General features: G+C 53.5%; 1 protein-coding gene across 4 annotated transcripts in view; it reads left to right on the top strand.

Moving 5' to 3' along the window:
* gps2 (G protein pathway suppressor 2) overlaps window positions 1–21269 on the top strand; it is an 80301-nt gene that overhangs the window by 24877 nt on the left and 34155 nt on the right. For 3 of the 4 annotated variants that reach the window (XM_072493514.1, XM_072493512.1, XM_072493513.1), the window contains exons 5-6: window positions 1345–1436; window positions 3755–3831. In XM_072493514.1, the coding sequence (XP_072349615.1) occupies window positions 1345–1436; window positions 3755–3831 (169 nt within the window). The remainder of the gene's footprint in view (window positions 1–1344; window positions 1437–3754; window positions 3832–21269) is intronic. The other variant, XM_072493515.1, reaches the window with a different exon arrangement.

The following is a 21269-nucleotide window of genomic DNA, read 5'->3' as shown; positions in this document are numbered from 1 at the left end:
CCTATAGAAAACTCACAACAGGGTGACCTCTCCTTTCCTGTTTCTAACCTCAGCCAATACTACCTCGGAAGATGAGTCCCCATCTAGCATCCTCTCCGCCACCGTAATACTGCTCTTGACTAGCAGCGCCACACCTCCCCCTCTTTTGCCTCCTTCCCTGAGCTTACTAAAACACCTAAACCCCGGAACCTGCAACATCCATTCCTGTCCCTGCTCTCTCGATGTCTCCAAAATGGCCACAACATCGAAATCCCAGGTACCAACCCATGCTGCCAGTTCCCCTACCTTATTTCGTATACTCCTGGCATTGAAGTAGACACACTTCAAACCACCTACCTGAACACTGGCCCCCTCCTGCGACGTCAAATTTGTGCTCCTGATCTCTATACTCTCATTCTCCCGTACCCTAAAACTACAATCCAGGTTCTCATGCCCCTGCTGCATTAGTTTAAACCCCTCCAAAGAGCACTAACAAATCTCCCCCCCAGGATATTTGTGCCCCTCAGGTTCAGATGTAGACCATCCTGTCTGTAGAGGTCCCACCTTCCCCAGAAAGAGCCCCAGTTATCCAGAAATCTGAATCAAAACCTCTCCGTCTCTCTCTCTCAAAACCTCTCCGTCTCTCTCAAAACCTCTCCGTCTCCCAAAACCTCTCCGTCACTCTGTCAAAACCTCTCCATCTCTCTCAAAACCTCTCCATCCCTCTCTCAAAACATCTCCGTCCCTCAAAACCTCTCCATCTCTCTCTCAAAACCTCTCCGTCTCTCTCTCAAAACATCTCTGTCTCTCAAAACCTCTCCGTCTCTCTCAAAACATCTCCATCTCTCTCTCAAAACTTCTCCGTCTCTCTCTCAAAACCTCTCCCTCTCTCTCTCAAAACCTCTCCGTCTCGTTCTCAAAACCTCTCCGTCTCTCTCTCAAAACCTCTCCGTCTCTCTCTCAGAACCCCTCCATGTCTCACTCTCAAAAGCTCTCCATCTCTCTCCCTCAAATCCTCTCCATCTCTCTCTCAAAACATTTCTGTCTCTCGCTCCCAAAACCTCTCTGTCTCTCTCTCTGTCTCTGTCTCTCTCTCTCTCTCGCTACACCAGACCAGGTACCTCCACCAATGCAACTGCTCTTTACAGTTGAGCCCTGCTTTTATTGTGCAGCTTGGCTATTTGACACGGAAGGATTCACTCTGGCCTCCCATGGAAGCACTGATCAGCTGGAGTGCAAAATGGTGCCCCCCACCCCCACTCTCCCCGCCGCCCCATTGTGAAGAGCAGTGCAGTGACTGGGCGAATACTTGTACACACCTCCAACAGTTGAACTAACCGTGTGATTTTTTTTTGTGCCTTGTATATTCCAATCCAGCGACATGAACACCCTAACCCAGGCAACCTACCCACAGGCTCTGGCAGTCCATTCCAGCCAGCATCTCATCAACATACAAGGTGAGTTCATTTCCAGCCGTCTCGGTGACAGCCTTAATAAATCACATCCAATCACAGCAAGAGGCGGAGGCCGTTCGGCCCATCTCCGAATGGGAAACCCACCTGGTGACATTTTCCCCCACCTTCTCCCCGGAGCCCCGCACTTTCTTCCGTCTCCGACAACCGTCTCGTTGCCTTTTTGAACGCTCCGATTGAAGCTGCTTCCTCCACACTCTCAGTCAGAACATTCCGCAGCCCGAACCACTCGCCATGCAGAGAACCTTTCCGGCCGATCGCTTTCGCTCCTTTCGTCGGTTACCTGAGATCTGTGGTCCCATCGTCCTCGATCCTTCTACCGACGGGAACGTTCCTCCCAATCTGCCCCCCCCGGCCCCGTGATCTTGAGTGCCTCGATCAAACCCCCCTCTCTTCTCCAATCTGTCCACGTCACTCCTCCCTGGGACCATTTTCCTGAATCTTTACTGCGGCCTCTCTCGAACATCCTTCCGTGAGTGCGGCGTCTGTAGGAGCAGAATTAGGCCACTCGGCCCATCGAGTCTGCTCCGCCGTTCAATCATGGCCGATATGTTTCTCATCCCCATTCTCCTGCCTTCTCCCCGTAACCCCTGACTCCCTTATCAATCAAGAACATGTCTATCTCTGTCTGAAAGACACCCAGGTCCCTCCGTGCCTGCACCCACTTTAAAATTGTACCGTTTATTTGATATTTTGTCTCTCCACGTTCTTCCTGCCAAAATGAATCACCTCGCACTCCTGCGCATTCAGCATCAGCCGCCCACCCGCTCTGCCCGCTGCACCAACCTGTCACCGGCCTTTTGAAGTTCTCCATTTCACTTCTCACCGTCCACAATGTTTCCAGGTTTCACATCATCAGCAAACTTTGAAAATGTGCCTGTCACATCCAGGTCTCGAGCCAGCTGTTCCCAACATATATCATAGAATCATAGAATTTACACTGCAGAAGGAGGCCATTCGGCCCATCGAGTCTGCACCGGCTCTTGGAAAGAGCACCGCACTTCAGCCCACACCTCCACCCTATCCCCGTAACCCAACAAACCCCATTTAACCTAAGGGCAATTTAACGCGGCCAATCCACCTAACCTGCACATCTTTGGACTGTGGGAGGAAACCGGAGCACCCGGAGGAAACCCACGCAGACACGGGGAGGATGTACAGACTCCACACAGACAGTACCCAACCAGGAATTGAATCTGGGATCCTGGCGCTGTGAAGCCATAGTGCTAACCACTGTGCTACCGTGCTGCCCTAAATCAATGATTTAGATGAGGGAACTCAATTTGATATCTCCAGGTTTGCAGATGACACCAAGCTGGGTGGGAGGGTGAGCTGTGAGGAGGATACAGAGATCCTTCAGTGTGATTTGGACAAGTTGAGTGAGATGGCAAATGCATGGCAGATGCAGTTTAATGTGGAGAAATGCGAAGTTATCCACTTTGGAAGCAAAAACAGGAAGGCAGATTACTACCTGAATGGGTGTAAATTGGGAGAGGGGAGTGTGCAGCGGGACCTGGGTGTCCGTGTGCACCAGTCGCTGAAGGTAAGCTGCAGGTACAGCAGGCGGTAAAGAAGGCTAATGTTATGTTGGCCTTCACAGCGAGAGGATTCGAGTACAGAAGCAGGGATGTGTTGCTGCAATTGTTCAGGGCCTTGGTGAGACCTGTTGAAGAAATTATAAGTCAGCACTTTGAGTTTTCGCCAAAGGTCCTTTATTCAACACGAAGTTCGTGGGGGGATTAGAGAGACCACGGTCATTCCAAATGTCCCCTCTCGACAGAGGTAAGGCAAGCAATTTATATGATGCAGTAAGCAATATCTAGGACAAAAGGCATTCTTTAGATTAGCAAAAAGACAGAAAAGCGAGCAGGCCGGAGTTAGAGTTTAATAACAGGCCTTGAGTTCCTCGCGGAAGAAAAATAATAATTGTCTGCTGTCAGCAAAACAATGTGCAGCTGTACGCTTGTTTACATTCTATGACTGTTTCATACAGAACGTCTTGACTAAAAATCAGGCTAAATACCCATCATGCTTTGCCAAGTGCCTATTTCCATTTCAAGGCAACTAATTCGCCAACTAAAGTCCCTCTACAAGGCCACACCTGGAGTATTGTAAACAGTTTTGGTCTACCTTTCTGAGGAAGGATGTTCTTGCTCTCGAGGGAGCGCAGCGAAGGTTTACCAGACTGATTCCTGGGATGGTGGGACTGACGCATGAGGAGAGATTGAGCCCCTGGCCCCCTTATGTTAAGCAGGCAGTTAGAGGAGACGGCATCTGACTTTCCCCTTGTTGTTTTCCTGCAGAAGGCCATGGGAGGCCAGGAGGGCTGCTGGGAGATCGGCCAAAGTCGCAGATGTTCCCATCGGGAGCCATCTCGCAGGTAAATTTTCCCCAGGTCTGGCTGAGCCGCGGTGAGTTTGGAGTGCGGTTCGCCAGGCACCATCGGCCAACTTTGCCTTCCGAACCATTCCTCGTCCTCAGTGGGTAGCTCTGTCACCTCTCAGTCAGGGGCTTGTGGTGCAGCCCGGGACTCGCAGCACCTTTGCGAGGTGCTACCCTTCAGCGGAGGCTTTCAAATCACGGCCTACACAGATGGGCCAAAAAAGTGATTGGATTGGAAGCAGAGAAGGTGGGTTCCCTGCCCAACACCACCCTAAACTGGGCTACACTGTTTACTGTGAGTAGGAGCTAGCTACGTGAATACCCACGATACCCACTGCATCTCAACGGACGGCATGGTGGTACAGTGCGTTAGCGCTGCTGCCTCACAGCGTCAGGGACACGGGTTCGATTCCAGCCTCAGGTCATTGTCAGTGTGGAGTTTCCACTTTCCCTCTGGCTCGACCTCTCTCACTCGCTCAGCCTCTCTCTCTCGCTCAGTCACTCTCTCGCTCAGACCCTCTCACTCGGTCTCACTTTCTCTCTCTCTCTCTCTGTCCCTCTCGCTCTGTCTCTCTCACTCTCTCTCTTTGTCTCTCTCGCTCAGGCTCTCTTTCTCACTCAGGTCTCACTCTCTCGCTCCGTCGATTTCTGTACCCCTCTCTCTCTGTGTCTCGGTTTTCTTACACTCAGTCTCACTCTCTCTCTCTCACACTATCTGCCTCTCCCTGTTCCTGTCTCTCTCTCTCTCTCTCTGTCTCACACTATCTGCCTCTCCCTGTTCCTCTCTCTCTCTCTGTCTCACACTATCTGCCTCTCCCTGTTCCTGTCTCTGTCTCTCTCTCTCTCTCACTATCTGCCTCTCCCTGTTCCTGTCTCTCTCTCTCTCTCTCACTCACTATCTGCCTCTCCCTGTTCCTGTCTCTCTCTCTCTCTCTCACTATCTGCCTCTCCCTGATCCTGTCTATCTCTCTCTCTCTCACACTATCTGCCTCTCCCTGTTCCTCTCTCTCTCTGTCTCACACTATCTGCCTCTCCCTGTTCCTCTCTCTCTCTCTGTCTCACACTATCTGCCTCTCCCTGTTCCTGTCTCTGTCTCTCTCTCTCTCTCACTATCTGCCTCGCCCTGTTCCTGTCTCTCTCTCTCTCTCTCGCTATCTGCCTCTCCCTGTTCCTGTCTCTCTCTCTCTCTCTCACTATCTGCCTCTCCCTGTTCCTGTCTCTCTCTCTCTCTCACTCACTATCTGCCTCTCCCTGTTCCTGTCTCTCTCTCTCTCTCTCACTATCTGCCTCTCCCTGTTCCTCTCTCTCTCTGTCTCACACTATCTGCCTCTCCCTGTTCCTCTCTCTCTCTCTGTCTCACACTATCTGCCTCTCCCTGTTCCTCTCTCTCTCTCCCTCTGTCTCACACTATCTGCCTCTCCCTGTTCCTGTCTCTCTCTCTCTCACACTATCTGCCTCTCCCTGTTCCTGTCTCTCGCTCTCTCTCTCTCACACTATCTGCCTCTCCCTGTTCCTGTCTCTCTCCCTCTCTCACACACTATCTGCCTCTCCCTGTTCCTGTCTCTCTCTCTCTCACTATCTGCCTCTCCCTGTTCCTGTCTCTCTCTCTCTCTCACACACTATCTGCCTCTCCCTGATCCTGTCTCTGTCTCTCTCACACTATCTGCCTCTCCCTGTTCCTGTCTCTCTCTCTCTCTCTCACACTATCTGCCTCTCCCTGTTCCTGTCTATCTCTCTCTCTCTCACACTATCTGCCTCTCCCTGTTCCTGTCTCTCTCTCTCACACACAATCTGCCTCTCCCTGTTCCTGTCTCTCTCTCTCTCACTATCTGCCTCTCACTGTTCCTGTCTCTCTCTCTCTCTCACTATCTGCCTCTCCCTGTTCCTGTCTCTCTCTCTCTCTCTCTCTCTCTCTCACACTATCTGCCTCTCCCTGTTCCTGTCTCTCTCTCTTTCTCTCACACTATCTGCCTCTCCCTGTTCCTCTCTCTCTCTCTCTCTCTCTCACACTATCTGCCTCTCCCTGTTCCTGTCTCTCTCTCTCTCTCTCTCACACTATCTGCCTCTCCCTGTTCCTGTCTCTCTCTCTCTCTCTCACACTATCTGCATCTCCCTGTTCCTGTCTCTCTCTCTTTCTCTTTCTCACACTATCTGCCTCTCCCTGTTCCTGTCTCTCTCTCTTTTCTCTCTCTCACACTATCTGCCTCTCCCTGTTCCTGTCTCTCTCTCTCTCTCTCACACTAGCTGCCTCTCCCTGGTCCTGTCTCTCTCTCTCTCTCTCTCTCACACTATCTGTCTCCCCCTGTTCCTGTCTCTCACTCTCTCTCTCTCTCTCTCACTATCTGTCTCTCCCTGTTCCTGTTTCTCCCTCTCTCTCACACTATCTGCCTCTCCCTGTTCCTGTCTCTCTCTCTCTCTCTCTCACACTATCTGCCTCTCCCTGTTCCTGACTCTCTCTCTCTCTCTCTCTCTCACACACTATCTGCCTCTCCCTGTTCCTGTCTCTCTCTCCCCCTCTCTCACACTATCTGCCTCTCCCTGTTCCTGTCTCTCTCTCCCCCTCTCTCACACTATCTGCCTCTCCCTGTTCCTGTCTCTCTCTCTCCCTCTCACACACTGATGCGCTAAGCGTCAAGAACCACAAAGACATGTGAGACTTTAACTCAGGCTTTAATATACTACATGGGAGGCTTACCCGACACAGACGACCCCAGACAGAATGGGGCCGGTCCCAGGAGAGGTTCTTATACTGACTCCCGGGGGACTGGCTAAGGCGGAGCTCTCCGTGGCCAGGTCGGGTTACCTACCAGTGATCAAACCTCTGCAGAGTTACAGTACAATACACAGTATTACAGGGCCACGTTACGCACAACTATTATATACTATGTACAATGGTACGGAGGTACAGTGGTGTATCACCACATTCACCCCTTGTTTAGAAGGAAGTCCGTGGTGAAAATTTGGAGCAGTGAACAGAGTCCATCAGGAGGTTCCGTGTCGTCAAAGGTCGAGACGAACGATGGGTTTGGTCGATCTCTTTGAACGTCGGAGCTGCGGCGCTGAGGTAGTGTCCGGTGGCATCCGTGCGGTCGGTGGTCCTGGGTCGCGAGGCGGCATGACTTCCCCCACCGCTTCGGATGGCTCGAGGCGAAACTGTGGGATGACAGCGGCTGGCACGGAGTAGAAACAGGCCGAGGGATCGACGGGAGCAGAGAGGGAGTGGGGTGGAGGTTGCGGGGCGAGGGCGGCAGGGGCCCCAGAGGGGGCCAGGTCCTTGATGGAGACGGTCTCCTCACGCCCGTCGGGGTACGCTATGTACGCGTACTGTGGGTTGGCGTGGAGGAGATGGACTCTCTCCACCAGGGACTCCGCCTTAGAGGTCCGCACGTGCTTGCGGAGCAGGACGTCTCCCGGGGACAGGAGCCAGGACGGAAGCGATGTCACGGATGCCGATCTCCTGGAGAAGAGAAACATCCGCTCATGAGGGGTAGCATTCGTTGCAGTACACAAAAGAGACCGGATGGAGTGGAGTGCGGCCGGGAGGGCCTCCTGCCAACGGGAGACTGGTAGGCCTTTGGACTTGAGGGCTAGCAGCACGGCCTTCCAAACAGTCGCGTTCTCCCTCTCCACCTGTCCGTTCCCCCGGGGGTTGTAGCTGGTCGTCCTGCTCGAGGCAACGCCCCTGGCGAGCAGGTACCGACGCAGCTCCTCGCTCATGAAGGAGGAGCCCCGGTCACTGTGAACGTAATTGGGATAACCGAACAGCATGAAGAGGTCGTGCAACGCTTTGATGACGGTGGCGGAGGTCGTGTCGGGGCAGGGAATGGCGAAGGGGAACCGCGAGTACTCGTCGATGACATTGAGGAAGTACATGTTGCGGTTGTGGGTGGGGAGGGGCCCTTTGAAGTCGATGCTGAGACGTTCAAAGGGGCGGGTAGCCTTGATTAGATGCGCCTTGTCTGGCTTGTAGAATTGCGGCTTGCACTCCGCACAGACTTGGCAGTCCCTAGTCATGGCCTTGACCTCCTCGACTGAGAAGGGCAGGTTGTGGCCCTTGATGTAGTGGGAGAGCCGCCTGACGCCCGGGTGACAGAGGTCATTATGTAGTGCCCGCAGCCGGTCATCCTGTGCGTTGGCACAAGTTCTACGGGACAGGGCATCAGGAGGATCATTGAGCTTACCTGGCCGGTATAAGATACTATAATTGTAGGTGGAGAGTTCGATCCTCCACCGTAATATCTTATCATTTTTGATTTTACCTCGTTGTTTGTTGTCGAACATGAACGCAACTGATCGTTGGTCAGTAACGAGGGTAAATGGTTTTCCGGCCAGGTAGTGCCTCCAGTGCTGTACATTTCTTTGTTCTTTGTTCTTTGTTCAGTGCCGGACGGCTTCCACTATGGCTTGTGCCTCCTTCTCAACAGAGGAGTGGCTGATCTCGGGGCCTTGGAGTGTGCGGGAAAAGAAGGCGATGGGCCTGCCCTCCTGGTTGAGGGTGGCACCCAGGGCAAAGTCGGAGGCATCGCTCTCGACTTGGAATGGTGCAGACTCGTCTACCGCATGCATGGCGGCTCTGGCGATAGTAGTTTTTAGGAGGTGGAAGGCCTGGCAGGCCTCGGGCGGGGTGGGGAATGAGGGGGAACGGAGGAGGGGTCGGGCCTTGTCAGCGTACTCGGGCACCCACTGGGCATAGTAGGCAAAGAGTCCGAGGCATCGCCTCAGTTCTTTGGGGCAGGTGGGAATAGGGAGTTCGAGAAGGGGGCGCAGACGGTCGGGATCGGGGCCGAGGACACCGTTCTCCACCACGTAGCCAAGTATGGCGAGGCGGGTGGTGCCGAAAACACATTTTGCCTCGTTGTACGTGAGGTTGAGGCGTTTGGCAGTTTGGAGGAATTTCGTGAGGTTGACGTCATGGTCCTGCTGGTTGTGGCCGCAGATGGTGACGTTGTCCAGATACGGGAAGGTAGCCCGCAGTCTGTTCTGGTCCACCATTCGGTCCATCTGCCGTTGGAAGACCGAGACTCCATTGGTGACGCCAAAGGGTACCCTAAGGAAGTGGTAGAGGCGGCCGTCCGCCTCGAAGGCCGTGAGGTTACGGTCCTCCGGGCGGACAGGGAGCTTTTAGGCGGATTTCAAGTCTATGGTGGAGAACACCCAGTACTGTGCAATCTGGTTGACCATGTCAGATATGCGGGGCAGAGGATACGCATCAAGCAGCGTGTACCGGTTGATGGTCTGACTGTAGTCAATGACCATGCGGTGTTTCTCACCAGACTTGACTACCACCACTTGGGCTCGCCAGGGGCTGGTGCTGGGAGCAATGATCTTTTCCGAGAGAAGGCGCTTAATCTCCGCTCGAATGAATTGGCGGTCCCCGAAACTGTAACGCCGACTTTTAGTAGCCACGGGCTTGCAGTCGGGGGTGAGATTAGCAAACAGTGAAGGGGGGGGATCCTGAGCGTGGAGAGACTACAGGTGGGACCCGGGGGGGGGGGGTGGGGGATCAGGGAAGAACTGGGGGTTGGAGACCGTGAGGGGGGGAGGGGGCCGTTAAAACGCAAGGTGAGGCTGTGCAGGTGGCATTGGAAGTCCAGGCCGAGGAGCGCGGGGGCGCAGAGGTGAGGGAGGACCATGAATTTGAAATCCTGGAACACCGCGCCGTTCACTGAGAGGGTGACGACGCAGTAGCCCGAAACCTCGGCCGACTGGGAGTTGGAGGCCATGGAAATATGCCTGCGCGTGGGTAGTACCTTGAGGGAGCAGTGGCGCACGGTGTCCGGGTGGAGGAAGCTCTCCGTGCTGCCGCTGTCGAAGACGCAGGTGACAGTGAAACAGTTTACCTGAACCTCCATGGTGGATCTGGCGAGCTGATGCGGTCGGTCCTGGTTGAGGACGATGGATGCGATGGTGGAGCTGTTGGAGAAGGGTGCCGGATCCGAGGAGCGGCCTGTGGGAGAAGGTGGCAGCGCCCAGGCGTCGTAGGCTGCTGCTGGAGGCCAGGTTGCTGTTGGTGGCTGCATCTCCTTTGTTTGCAGCATTTCGGTCCAGTGCGCAGGACCGGAAGTGACGATCGGCGGTGGACCGGAAGTGACGCAATTCGGTGGCGGGGCGGACCCGGAAGCGACGATCGGCGACGGACCGGACCCGGAAGCGACGATCGGCGACGGACCGGAAGCGACGATCGGCGACGGACCGGAAGCGACGATCGGCGACGGACCGGAAGCGACGATCGGCGAACCGGAAGTGACGATCGGCGAACCGGAAGTGACGATCGGCGACGGACCGGAAGTGGCGCAATTCGGTGGCGGGGCGGACCCGGAAGCGACGATCGGCGACGGACCGGAAGCGACGATCGGCGACGGACCGGAAGCGACGATCGGCGAACCGGAAGTGGCGATCGGCGAACCGGGAGTGAAGTGAGCCGGGCCGGGGATGATCAAAGATGGCGGCGCCCTTGCGTCGCACATGTTGAACAGCGAGCCGGGAACGGAGGACGGCGGCACCCCGGAGTAGCAGACGATTGGACCCCAATCGTCGCGTTGGACCCCGAGGCAGCGGTGGAGCGGCAGACGTTTGCAAAGTGGCCTTTCTTGCCACAGGCTGAACAGGTAGCATCTGTAGCAGGGCAGCGTTTCCTGGGGTGTTTTGCCTGGCCACAAAAGTAACACTGGGGCCCAGGCATTTTTACTGCTGGAGTGGCTGGGTGGGCCGTGACTTGCAGGGGTTGTTGCTGGGAGGTAGCGGCCACATAGGGAGCGTGGGCAGGAGCATAGGAAATTCGTGCAGGCGTGTAGGACGCATTATTGTCGTAGGCTGCCTGTTGGGCCTCTGCCATAGTGACTGCCGTCCATCCATAGCGAATTGGGATGGAAGCGATGCCGGCTACAAAGGCATCGAGCGCCAGGGCCTCAGTGTTCTGCTCAGCGGAGACTGCTGGCACGTTGCAGGTGAGCGCGAGGGCACAGAGGTCCCGAACGAACACGGATAGGGGTTCACCCGGCTGCTGGTGCCGGGAGGCGAGGCGGTGGCGGGCGTAAATAGAATTAACAGTTCGTGCATACCGACTTTTGAGCTTCACGATGGCATCGGCGTAGGTCGTTGTTCCCGTGATGAGGTCGAAAAGCCCGTAGTTGAGCCGTGAGTACAGGAGGTTGAGTCGGTCGGCGTCCGTTTTGGCGAAGGCGGAGGATGCTTCCAGGTAGTCCTCGAAACACCGGAGCCAGCAGGTGAAAAGGTGATCCGCGCGTGGAGCGTGGGGGTGGAGCGAGAGCTTGTCGGGTTTCAGAGCAGCCTCCATTATAACTGTAGTATATTAAATTGATGCGCTAAGCGTCAAGAACCACAGAGACATGTGAGACTTTAACTCAGGCTTTAATATACTACATGGGAGGCTTACCCGACACCGACGACCCCAGACAGAATGGGGCCGGTCCCAGGAGAGGTTCTTATACTGACTCCCGGGGGACTGGCTCTACAGGGCCACGTTACGCACAACTATTATATACTATGTACAATGGTAGGGAGGTACAGTGGTGTATCACCACACACACTATCTGCCTCTCCCTGTTCCTCTGTCTCTCTCTCTCTCACTATCTGCCTCTCCCTGTTTCTGTCTCTGTCTCTCTCTCTCACACTATCTGCCTCTCCCTGTTCCTGTCTCTCTCTCTCTCTCACTATCTGCCTCTCCCTGTTCCTGTCTCTCTCTCTCTCTCTCTCACTATCTGCCTCTCCCTGTTCCTATCTCTCTCTCTCTCTCTCTCACACTATCTGCCTCTCCCTGTTCCTGTCTCTCTCTCTCTCTCTCTCACTATCTGTCTCTCCCTGTTCCTGTCTCTCTCTCTCTCTCTCTCTCTCACTATCTGCCTCTCCCTGTTCTTGTCTCTCTCTCTCTCTCTCTCTCACACTATCTGCCTCTCCCTGTTCCTGTCTCTCTCTCTCACACTATCTGCCTCTCCCTGTTCCTGTCTCTCTCTCTCTCTCTCTCTCTCACACTATCTGCCTCTCCCTGTTCCTGTCTCTCTCTCTCTCTCTCACACTATCTGCCTCTCCCTGTTCCTGTTTCTCTCTCTCTCTCACACTATCTGCCTCTCCCTGTTCCTGTCTCTCTCTCTCTCTCTCACACTATCTGCCTCTCCCTGTTCCTGTCTCTCTCTCTCTCTCTCTCTCTCTCTCTCACACTATCTGCCTCTCCCTGTTCCTGTATCTCTCTCCCCCTCTCTCACACTATCTGCCTCTCCCTGTTCCTGTCTCTCTCTCTCTCTCTCTCTCACTATCTGCCTGTTCCTGTCTCTCTCTCTCTCTCACTATCTGCCTCTCCCTGTTCCTGTCTCTCTCTCTCTCTCTCTCACACTATCTGCCTCTCCCTGTTCCTGTCTCTCTCTCTCTCTCACACTATCTGCCTCTCCCTGTTCCTGTCTCTCTCTCTCTCTCTCACACTATCTGCCTCTCCCTGTTCCTGTCTCTCTCTCTCTCTCTCACACTATCTGCCTCTCCCTGTTCCTGTCTCTCTCGCTCTCTGTCTCTCTTACACTATCTGTCTCTCCCTATTCCTGTCTCTCTCTCTCTCACTATCTCTCTCCCTGTTCCTCTCTCTCTCTCTCTCACACTATCTGTCTCTCCCTGTTCCTGTCTCTCTCTCTCTCACTATCTCTCTCCCTGTTCCTCTCTCTCCCTCTCTCACACTATCTGCCTCTCCCTGTTCCTGTCTCTCTCTCTCTCTCTCTCTCTCACACACTATCAGCCTCTCCCTGTTCCTCACTCTCTCTCTCTGTCTCACACTCTCTGCCTCTCCCTGTTCCTGTCTCTCTCTCTCTCTCTCACACTATCTGCCTCTCCCTGTTCCTGTCTCTCTCTCTCCCTCACACTATCTGCCTCTCCCTGTACCTGTCTCTCTCTCTCTCTCTCTCTCACACTATCTGCCTCTCCCTGTTCCTGTCTCTCTCTCTCCCTCACACTATCTGCCTCTCCCTGTACCTGTCTCTCTCTCTCTCTCTCTCTCACACTATCTGCCTCTCCATGTTCCTCTCTCTCTCTCTCTCTCTCACTATCTGCCTCTCCCTGTTCCTGTCTCTCGCTCTCTCTCTCTCTCACACTATCTGCCTCTCCCTGTTCCTGTCTCTCTCTCTTCCTCTCTCACTATCTGCCTCTCCCTGTTCCTCTCTCTCTCTCTCTCTCTCACTATCTGCCTCTCCCTGTTCCTCTCTCTCTCCCTCTCTCTGTCTCACACTATCTGCCTCTCCCTGTTCCTGTCTCTCGCTCTCTCTCTCTCACACTATCTGCCTCTCCCTGTTCCTGTCTCTCTCCCTCTCTCTCTCACACACTATCTGCCTCTCCCTGTTCCTGTCTCTCTCTCTCTCACACACTATCTGCCTCTCCCTGTTCCTGTCTCTCTCTCTCTTCTCTCTCTCACACTATCTGCCTCTCCCTGTTCCTGTCTCTCTCTCCCCCTCTCTCACACTATCTGCCTCTCCCTGTTCCTGTCTCTCTCTCTCCCTCTCTCTCTCACACACTATCTGCCTCTCCCTGTTCCTCTCTCTCTCTCACTATCTGCCTCTCCCTGTTCCTGTCTCCGTCTCTCTCTCACACTATCTGCCTCTCCCTGTTCCTGTCTGTCTCTCTCTCTCTCTCTCACACTATCTGCCTCTCCCTGTTCCTGTCTCTCTCTCTCTCTCTCACTATCTGCCTCTCCCTGTTCCTGTCTCTCTCTCTCTCTCTCTCTCTCGCTATCTGCCACTCCCTGTTCCTGTCTCTCTCTCTCTCTCTCTCACACACTATCTGCCTCTCCCTGTTCCTGTCTCTCTCTCTCTCTCTCTCTCTCACACTATCTGCCTCTCCCTGTTCCTGTCTCTCTCTCTCTTTCTCTCACACTATCTGCCTCTCCCTGTTCCTCTCTCTCTCTCTCACTATCTGCCTCTCCCTGTTCCTGTCTCTCTCCCTCTCTCTCTCACACTATCTGCCTCTCCCTGTTCCTGTCTCTCTCTCTCTCTCTCTCTCTCTCACTATCTGCCTCTCCCTGTTCCTGTCTCTCTCTCTCGCTCACACTATCTGCCTCTCCCTGTTCCTGTCTCTCTCTCTCTCTCACACTATCTGCATCTCCCTCTTCCTGTTTCTCTCTCTTTCTCTTTCTCACACTATCTGCCTCTCCCTGTTCCTGTCTCTCTCTCTCTTCTCTCTCTCACACTATCTGCCTCTCCCTGTTCCTGTCTCTCTCTCTCTCTCTCTCTCTCTCACACTATCTGCCTCTCCCTGTTCCTGTCTCTCTCTCTCACACTATCTGCCTCTCCCTGTTCCTGTCTCTCTCTCTCTCTCTCACTATCTGCCTCTCTCTCTTCCTCTCTTTCTCTCTCACACTATCTGCCTCTCCCTTTTCCTGTCTCTCTCTCTCTTCTCTCTCTCACACTATCGGCCTCTCCCTGGTCCTGTCTCTCTCTCTCTCTCTCTCTCACACTATCTGCCTCTCCCTGTTCCTGTCTCTCTCTCTCTCACACTATCTGTCTCTCTCTCTCTCACACTATCTGCCTCTCCCTGTTCCTGTCTCTCTCTCTCACTCACTATCTGCCTCTCCCTGTTCCTGTCTCTCTCTCTCTCTCTCCCTCTCTCTCTCTCACTATCTGCCTCTCCCTGATCCTGTCTCTCTCTCTCTCTCTCTCTCTCTCTCTCTCACTATCTGCCTCTCCCTGTTCCTGTCTCTCTCTCTCTCTCTCTCTCACACTATCTGCCTCTCCCTGTTCCTGTCTCTCTCTCTCTCTCTCTCTCTCTCTCACACACTATCTGCCTCTCCCTGTTCCTGTCTCTCTCTCTCTCTCTCCCTCTCTCTCTCACTATCTGCCTCTCCCTGTTCCTGTCTCTCTCTCTCTCTCTCTCTCTCTCTCTCTCTCACTATCTGCCTCTCCCTGATCCTGTCTCTCTCTCACACTATCTGCCTCTTTCTGATCTTCTCTCTCTCTCTCTCTCTGTCTCACACAATCTGCCTCTCCCTGTTCCTCTCTTCCTCTCTCTCTGTCTCACACTATCTGCCTCTCCCTGTTCCTGTCTCTCTCTCTCTCTCTCTCTCACACTATCTGCCTCTCCCTGTTCCTGTCTCTCTCTCTCTCTCTCTCTCTCTCACTATCTGCCTCTCCCTTTTCCTCTCTCTCTCTCTCTCTCTCTCTCTCTCTCACACTATCTGCCTCTCCCTGTTCCTGTCTCTCTCTCTCTCTCACTATCAGCCTCTCCCTGTTCCTGTCTCTCTCTCTCTCTCACTATCTGCCTCGCCCTGTTCCTGTCTCTCTCTCTCTCTCTCACACTATCTGTCTCTCTCTCTCTCACACTATCTGCCTCTCCCTGTTCCTGTCTCTCTCTCTCTCACACTATCTGTCTCTCTCTCTCTCACACTATCTGCCTCTCCCTGTTCCTGTCTCTCTCTCCATCTCAGTATCTGCCTCTCCCTGTTCCTGTCTCTCTCTCCATCTCACTATCTGCCTCGCCCTGTTCCTGTCTCTCGCTCTCTCTGTCTCACACTATCTGCCTCTCCCTGTTCCTGTCTCTCGCTCTCTCTCTCTCACACTATCTGCCTCTCCCTGTTCCTGTCTCTCTCCCTCTCTCTCTCACACACTATCTGCCTCTCCCTGTTCCTGTCTCTCTCTCTCTCACACAATATCTGCCTCTCCCTGTTCCTGTCTCTCTCTCTCTTCTCTCTCTCACACTATCTGCCTCTCCCTGTTCCTGTCTCTCTCTCCCCCTCTCTCACACTATCTGCCTCTCCCTGTTCCTGTCTCTCTCTCTCCCTCTCTCTCTCACACACTATCTGCCTCTCCCTGTTCCTCTCTCTCTCTCACTATCTGCCTCTCCCTGTTCCTGTCTCCGTCTCTCTCTCACACTATCTGCCTCTCCCTGTTCCTGTCTGTCTCTCTCTCTCCCTCTCACACTATCTGCCTCTCCCTGTTCCTGTCTCTCTCTCTCTCTCTCTCACTATCTGCCTCTCCCTGTTCCTGTCTCTCTCTCTCTCTCTCTCTCTCGCTATCTGCCACTCCCTGTTCCTCTCTCTCTCTCTCTCTCTCTCACACACTATCTGCCTCTCCCTGTTCCTGTCTCTCTCTCTCTCTCTCTCTCTCACACTATCTGCCTCTCCCTGTTCCTGTCTCTCTCTCTTTCTCTCACACTATCTGCCTCTCCCTGTTCCTCTCTCTCTCTCTCTCTCACTATCTGCCTCTCCCTGTTCCTGTCTCTCTCCCTCTCTCTCTCACACTATCTGCCTCTCCCTGTTCCTGTCTCTCTCTCTCTCTCTCTCTCTCACTATCTGCCTCTCCCTGTTCCTGTCTCTCTCTCTCGCTCACACTATCTGCCTCTCCCTGTTCCTGTCTCTCTCTCTCTTCTCTCTCTCACACTATCTGCCTCTCCCTGTTCCTGTCTCTCTCTCTCTCTCTCTCTCTCTCACACTATCTGCCTCTCCCTGTTCCTGTCTCTCTCTCTCACACTATCTGCCTCTCCCTGTTCCTGTCTCTCTCTCTCTCTCTCACTATCTGCCTCTCTCTCTTCCTCTCTTTCTCTCTCACACTATCTGCCTCTCCCTTTTCCTGTCTCTCTCTCTCTTCTCTCTCTCACACTATCGGCCTCTCCCTGGTCCTGTCTCTCTCTCTCTCTCTCTCTCTCACACTATCTGCCTCTCCCTGTTCCTGTCTCTCTCTCTCTCACACTATCTGTCTCTCTCTCTCTCACACTATCTGCCTCTCCCTGTTCCTGTCTCTCTCTCTCACTCACTATCTGCCTCTCCCTGTTCCTGTCTCTCTCTCTCTCTCTCCCTCTCTCTCTCTCACTATCTGCCTCTCCCTGATCCTGTCTCTCTCTCTCTCTCTCTCTCTCTCTCACTATCTGCCTCTCCCTGTTCCTGTCTCTCTCTCTCTCTCTCTCTCTCACACTATCTGCCTCTCCCTGTTCCTGTCTCTCTCTCTCTCTCTCTCTCTCTCTCACACTATCTGCCTCTCCCTGTTCCTGTCTCTCTCTCTCTCTCTCCCTCTCTCTCTCTCACTATCTGCCTCTCCCTGTTCCTGTCTCTCTCTCTCTCTCTCTCTCTCTCTCTCTCACTATCTGCCTCTCCCTGATCCTGTCTCTCTCTCACACTATCTGCCTCTTTCTGATCTTCTCTCTCTCTCTCTCTCTGTCTCACACAATCTGCCTCTCCCTGTTCCTCTCTTCCTCTCTCTCACACTATCTGCCTCTCCCTGTTCCTGTCTCTCTCTCTCTCTCTCTCTCTCTCACTATCTGCCTCTCCCTTTTCCTCTCTCTCTCTCTCTCTCTCTCTCTCTCTCACACTATCAGCCTCTCCCTGTTCCTGTCTCTCTCTCTCTCTCACTATCTGCCTCGCCCTGTTCCTGTCTCTCTCTCTCTCTCTCACACTATCTGTCTCTCTCTCTCTCACACTATCTGCCTCTCCCTGTTCCTGTCTCTCTCTCCATCTCAGTATCTGCCTCTCCCTGTTCCTGTCTCTCTCTCCATCTCACTATCTGCCTCGCCCTGTTCCTGTCTCTCTCTCTCTCTCTCACACTATCTGTCTCTCTCTCTCTCACACTATCTGCCTCTCCCTGTTCCTGTCTCTCTCTCTCTCTGTCTCACACTATCTGCCTCTCCCTGTTCCTGTCTCTCTCTCTCTCTCTCACACACTATCTGCCTCTCCCTGTTCCTGTCTCTCTCTCTCTCTCTCTCTCTCTCACACTATCTGCCTCTCCCTGTTCCTGTCTCTCTCTCTTTCTCTCACACTATCTGCCTCTCCCTGTTCCTCTCTCTCTCACTATCTGCCTCTCCCTGTTCCTGTCTCTCTCTCTCTCTCTCACACACTATCTGCCTCTCCCTGTTCCTGTCTCTCTCTCTCTCTCTCTCGCTATCTGCCTCTCCCTGTTCCTGTCTCTCTCTCTCTCTCTCTCACACTATCTGCCTCTCCCTGTTCCTGTCTCTCTCTCTCTGTCACTATCTTCCTCTCCATGTTCCTGTCTCTCTCTCTCTCTCACACACTATCTGCCTCTCCCTGTTCCTCTCTCTCTCTCTCTCTCTCTCTCTCTCTCTCTATCTCACTGTCTGCCTCTCCCTGTTCCTCTCTCTCTCTCTCTCTCACACTATCTGCCTCTCCCTGTTCCTGTCTCTCTCTCTCTCTCTCACACTATCTGCCTCTCCCTGTTCCTGTCTCTCTCTCTCTCACACTATCTGCCTCTCCCTGTGTTCCTCTCTCTCTCTCTCTCACACTATCTGCCTCTCCCTGTTCCTGTCTCTCTCTCTCTCTCTCTGTCACACTATCTGCCTCTCCCTGTTCCTGTCTCTCTCTCTCTCTTTCTCTCTCTCTCTCTCACACACTATCTGCCTCTCCCTGTTCCTGTCTCTCTCTCTCTCTCTCTGTCACACTATCTGCCTCTCCCTGTTCCTGTCTCTCTCTCTCTCTTTCTCTCTCTCTCTCTCTCACACACTATCTGCCTCTCCCTATTCCTCTCTTTCTCTCTCTCACACTCTCTGCCTCTCCCTGTTCCTGTCTCTCTCTATCTCTCACACTATCTGCCTCTCCCTGTTCCTGTCTCTCTCTCTCTCACACTATCTGCCTCTCCCTGTTCCTCTCTCTCTCTCTCTCACACTATCTGCCTCTCCTTGTTCCTGTCTCTCTCTCTCTCTCTCTCACACACTATCTGCCTCTCCCTGTTCCTGTCTCTCTCTCTCTCTCTCTCTCTCACACTATCTGCCTCTCCCTGTTCCTGTCTCTCTCTCTTTCTCTCACACTATCTGCCTCTCCCTGTTCCTCTCTCTCTCTCTCTCTCACTATCTGCCTCTCCCTATTCCTCTCTTTCTCTCTCTCACACTCTCTGCCTCTCCCTGTTCCTGTCTCTCTCTATCTCTCACACTATCTGCCTCTCCCTGTTCCTGTCTCTCTCTCTCTCTCTCTCACTATCTGCCTCTCCCTGTTCCTGTCTCTCTCTCTCTCTCTCTCTCTCGCTATCTGCCACTCCCTGTTCCTGTCTCTCTCTCTCTCTCTCTCACACACTATCTGCCTCTCCCTGTTCCTGTCTCTCTCTCTCTCTCTCTCTCTCACACTATCTGCCTCTCCCTGTTCCTGTCTCTCTCTCTTTCTCTCACACTATCTGCCTCTCCCTGTTCCTCTCTCTCTCTCTCTCTCACTATCTGCCTCTCCCTGTTCCTGTCTCTCTCCCTCTCTCTCTCACACTATCTGCCTCTCCCTGTTCCTGTCTCTCTCTCTCTCTCTCTCTCTCTCACTATCTGCCTCTCCCTGTTCCTGTCTCTCTCTCTCGCTCACACTATCTGCCTCTCCCTGTTCCTGTCTCTCTCTCTCTTCTCTCTCTCACACTATCTGCCTCTCCCTGTTCCTGTCTCTCTCTCTCTCTCTCTCTCTCTCACACTATCTGCCTCTCCCTGTTCCTGTCTCTCTCTCTCACACTATCTGCCTCTCCCTGTTCCTGTCTCTCTCTCTCTCTCTCACTATCTGCCTCTCTCTCTTCCTCTCTTTCTCTCTCACACTATCTGCCTCTCCCTTTTCCTGTCTCTCTCTCTCTTCTCTCTCTCACACTATCGGCCTCTCCCTGGTCCTGTCTCTCTCTCTCTCTCTCTCTCTCACACTATCTGCCTCTCCCTGTTCCTGTCTCTCTCTCTCTCACACTATCTGTCTCTCTCTCTCTCACACTATCTGCCTCTCCCTGTTCCTGTCTCTCTCTCTCACTCACTATCTGCCTCTCCCTGTTCCTGTCTCTCTCTCTCTCTCTCCCTCTCTCTCTCTCACTATCTGCCTCTCCCTGATCCTGTCTCTCTCTCTCTCTCTCTCTCTCTCTCACTATCTGCCTCTCCCTGTTCCTGTCTCTCTCTCTCTCTCTCTCTCTCACACTATCTGCCTCTCCCTGTTCCTGTCTCTCTCTCTCTCTCTCTCTCTCTCTCACACTATCTGCCTCTCCCTGTTCCTGTCTCTCTCTCTCTCTCTCCCTCTCTCTCTCTCACTATCTGCCTCTCCCTGTTCCTGTCTCTCTCTCTCTCTCTCTCTCTCTCTCTCTCACTATCTGCCTCTCCCTGATCCTGTCTCTCTCTCACACTATCTGCCTCTTTCTGATCTTCTCTCTCTCTCTCTCTCTGTCTCACACAATCTGCCTCTCCCTGTTCCTCTCTTCCTCTCTCTCTGTCTCACACTATCTGCCTCTCCCTGTTCCTGTCTCTCTCTCTCTCTCACACTATCTGCCTCTCCCTGTTCCTGTCTCTCTCTCTCTCTCTCTCTCTCTCACTATCTGCCTCTCCCTTTTCCTCTCTCTCTCTCTCTCTCTCTCTCTCTCTCACACTATCAGCCTCTCCCTGTTCCTGTCTCTCTCTCTCTCTCACTATCTGCCTCGCCCTGTTCCTGTCTCTCTCTCTCTCTCTCACACTATCTGTCTCTCTCTCTCTCACACTATCTGCCTCTCCCTGTTCCTGTCTCTCTCTCCATCTCAGTATCTGCCTCTCCCTGTTCCTGTCTCTCTCTCCATCTCACTATCTGCCTCGCCCTGTTCCTGTCTCTCTCTCTCTCTCTCACACTATCTGTCTCTCTCTCTCTCACACTATCTGCCTCTCCCTGTTCCTGTCTCTCTCTCTCTCTGTCTCACACTATCTGCCTCTCCCTGTTCCTGTCTCTCTCTCTCTCTCTCACACACTATCTGCCTCTCCCTGTTCCTGTCTCTCTCTCTCTCTCTCTCTCTCTCACACTATCTGCCTCTCCCTGTTCCTGTCTCTCTCTCTTTCTCTCACACTATCTGCCTCTCCCTGTTCCTCTCTCTCTCACTATCTGCCTCTCCCTGTTCCTGTCTCTCTCTCTCTCTCTCACACACTATCTGCCTCTCCCTGTTCCTGTCTCTCTCTCTCTCTCTCTCGCTATCTGCCTCTCCCTGTTCCTGTCTCTCTCTCTCTCTCTCTCACACTATCTGCCTCTCCCTGTTCCTGTCTCTCTCTCTCTGTCACTATCTTCCTCTCCATGTTCCTGTCTCTCTCTCTCTCTCACACACTATCTGCCTCTCCCTGTTCCTCTCTCTCTCTCTCTCTCTCTCTCTCTCTCTCTATCTCACTGTCTGCCTCTCCCTGTTCCTCTCTCTCTCTCTCTCTCACACTATCTGCCTCTCCCTGTTCCTGTCTCTCTCTCTCTCTCTCACACTATCTGCCTCTCCCTGTTCCTGTCTCTCTCTCTCTCACACTATCTGCCTCTCCCTGTGTTCCTCTCTCTCTCTCTCTCACACTATCTGCCTCTCCCTGTTCCTGTCTCTCTCTCTCTCTCTCTGTCACACTATCTGCCTCTCCCTGTTCCTGTCTCTCTCTCTCTCTTTCTCTCTCTCTCTCTCACACACTATCTGCCTCTCCCTGTTCCTGTCTCTCTCTCTCTCTCTCTGTCACACTATCTGCCTCTCCCTGTTCCTGTCTCTCTCTCTCTCTTTCTCTCTCTCTCTCTCTCACACACTA

Source organism: Scyliorhinus torazame, chromosome 31 (assembly GCF_047496885.1).
Source record: "Scyliorhinus torazame isolate Kashiwa2021f chromosome 31, sScyTor2.1, whole genome shotgun sequence".
In the NCBI taxonomy this organism is placed as follows: domain Eukaryota; kingdom Metazoa; phylum Chordata; class Chondrichthyes; order Carcharhiniformes; family Scyliorhinidae; genus Scyliorhinus; species Scyliorhinus torazame.
The sequence above is the reverse complement of the archived record's forward strand: the minus strand, read 5'-3'. Positions and strand labels throughout refer to the sequence as shown.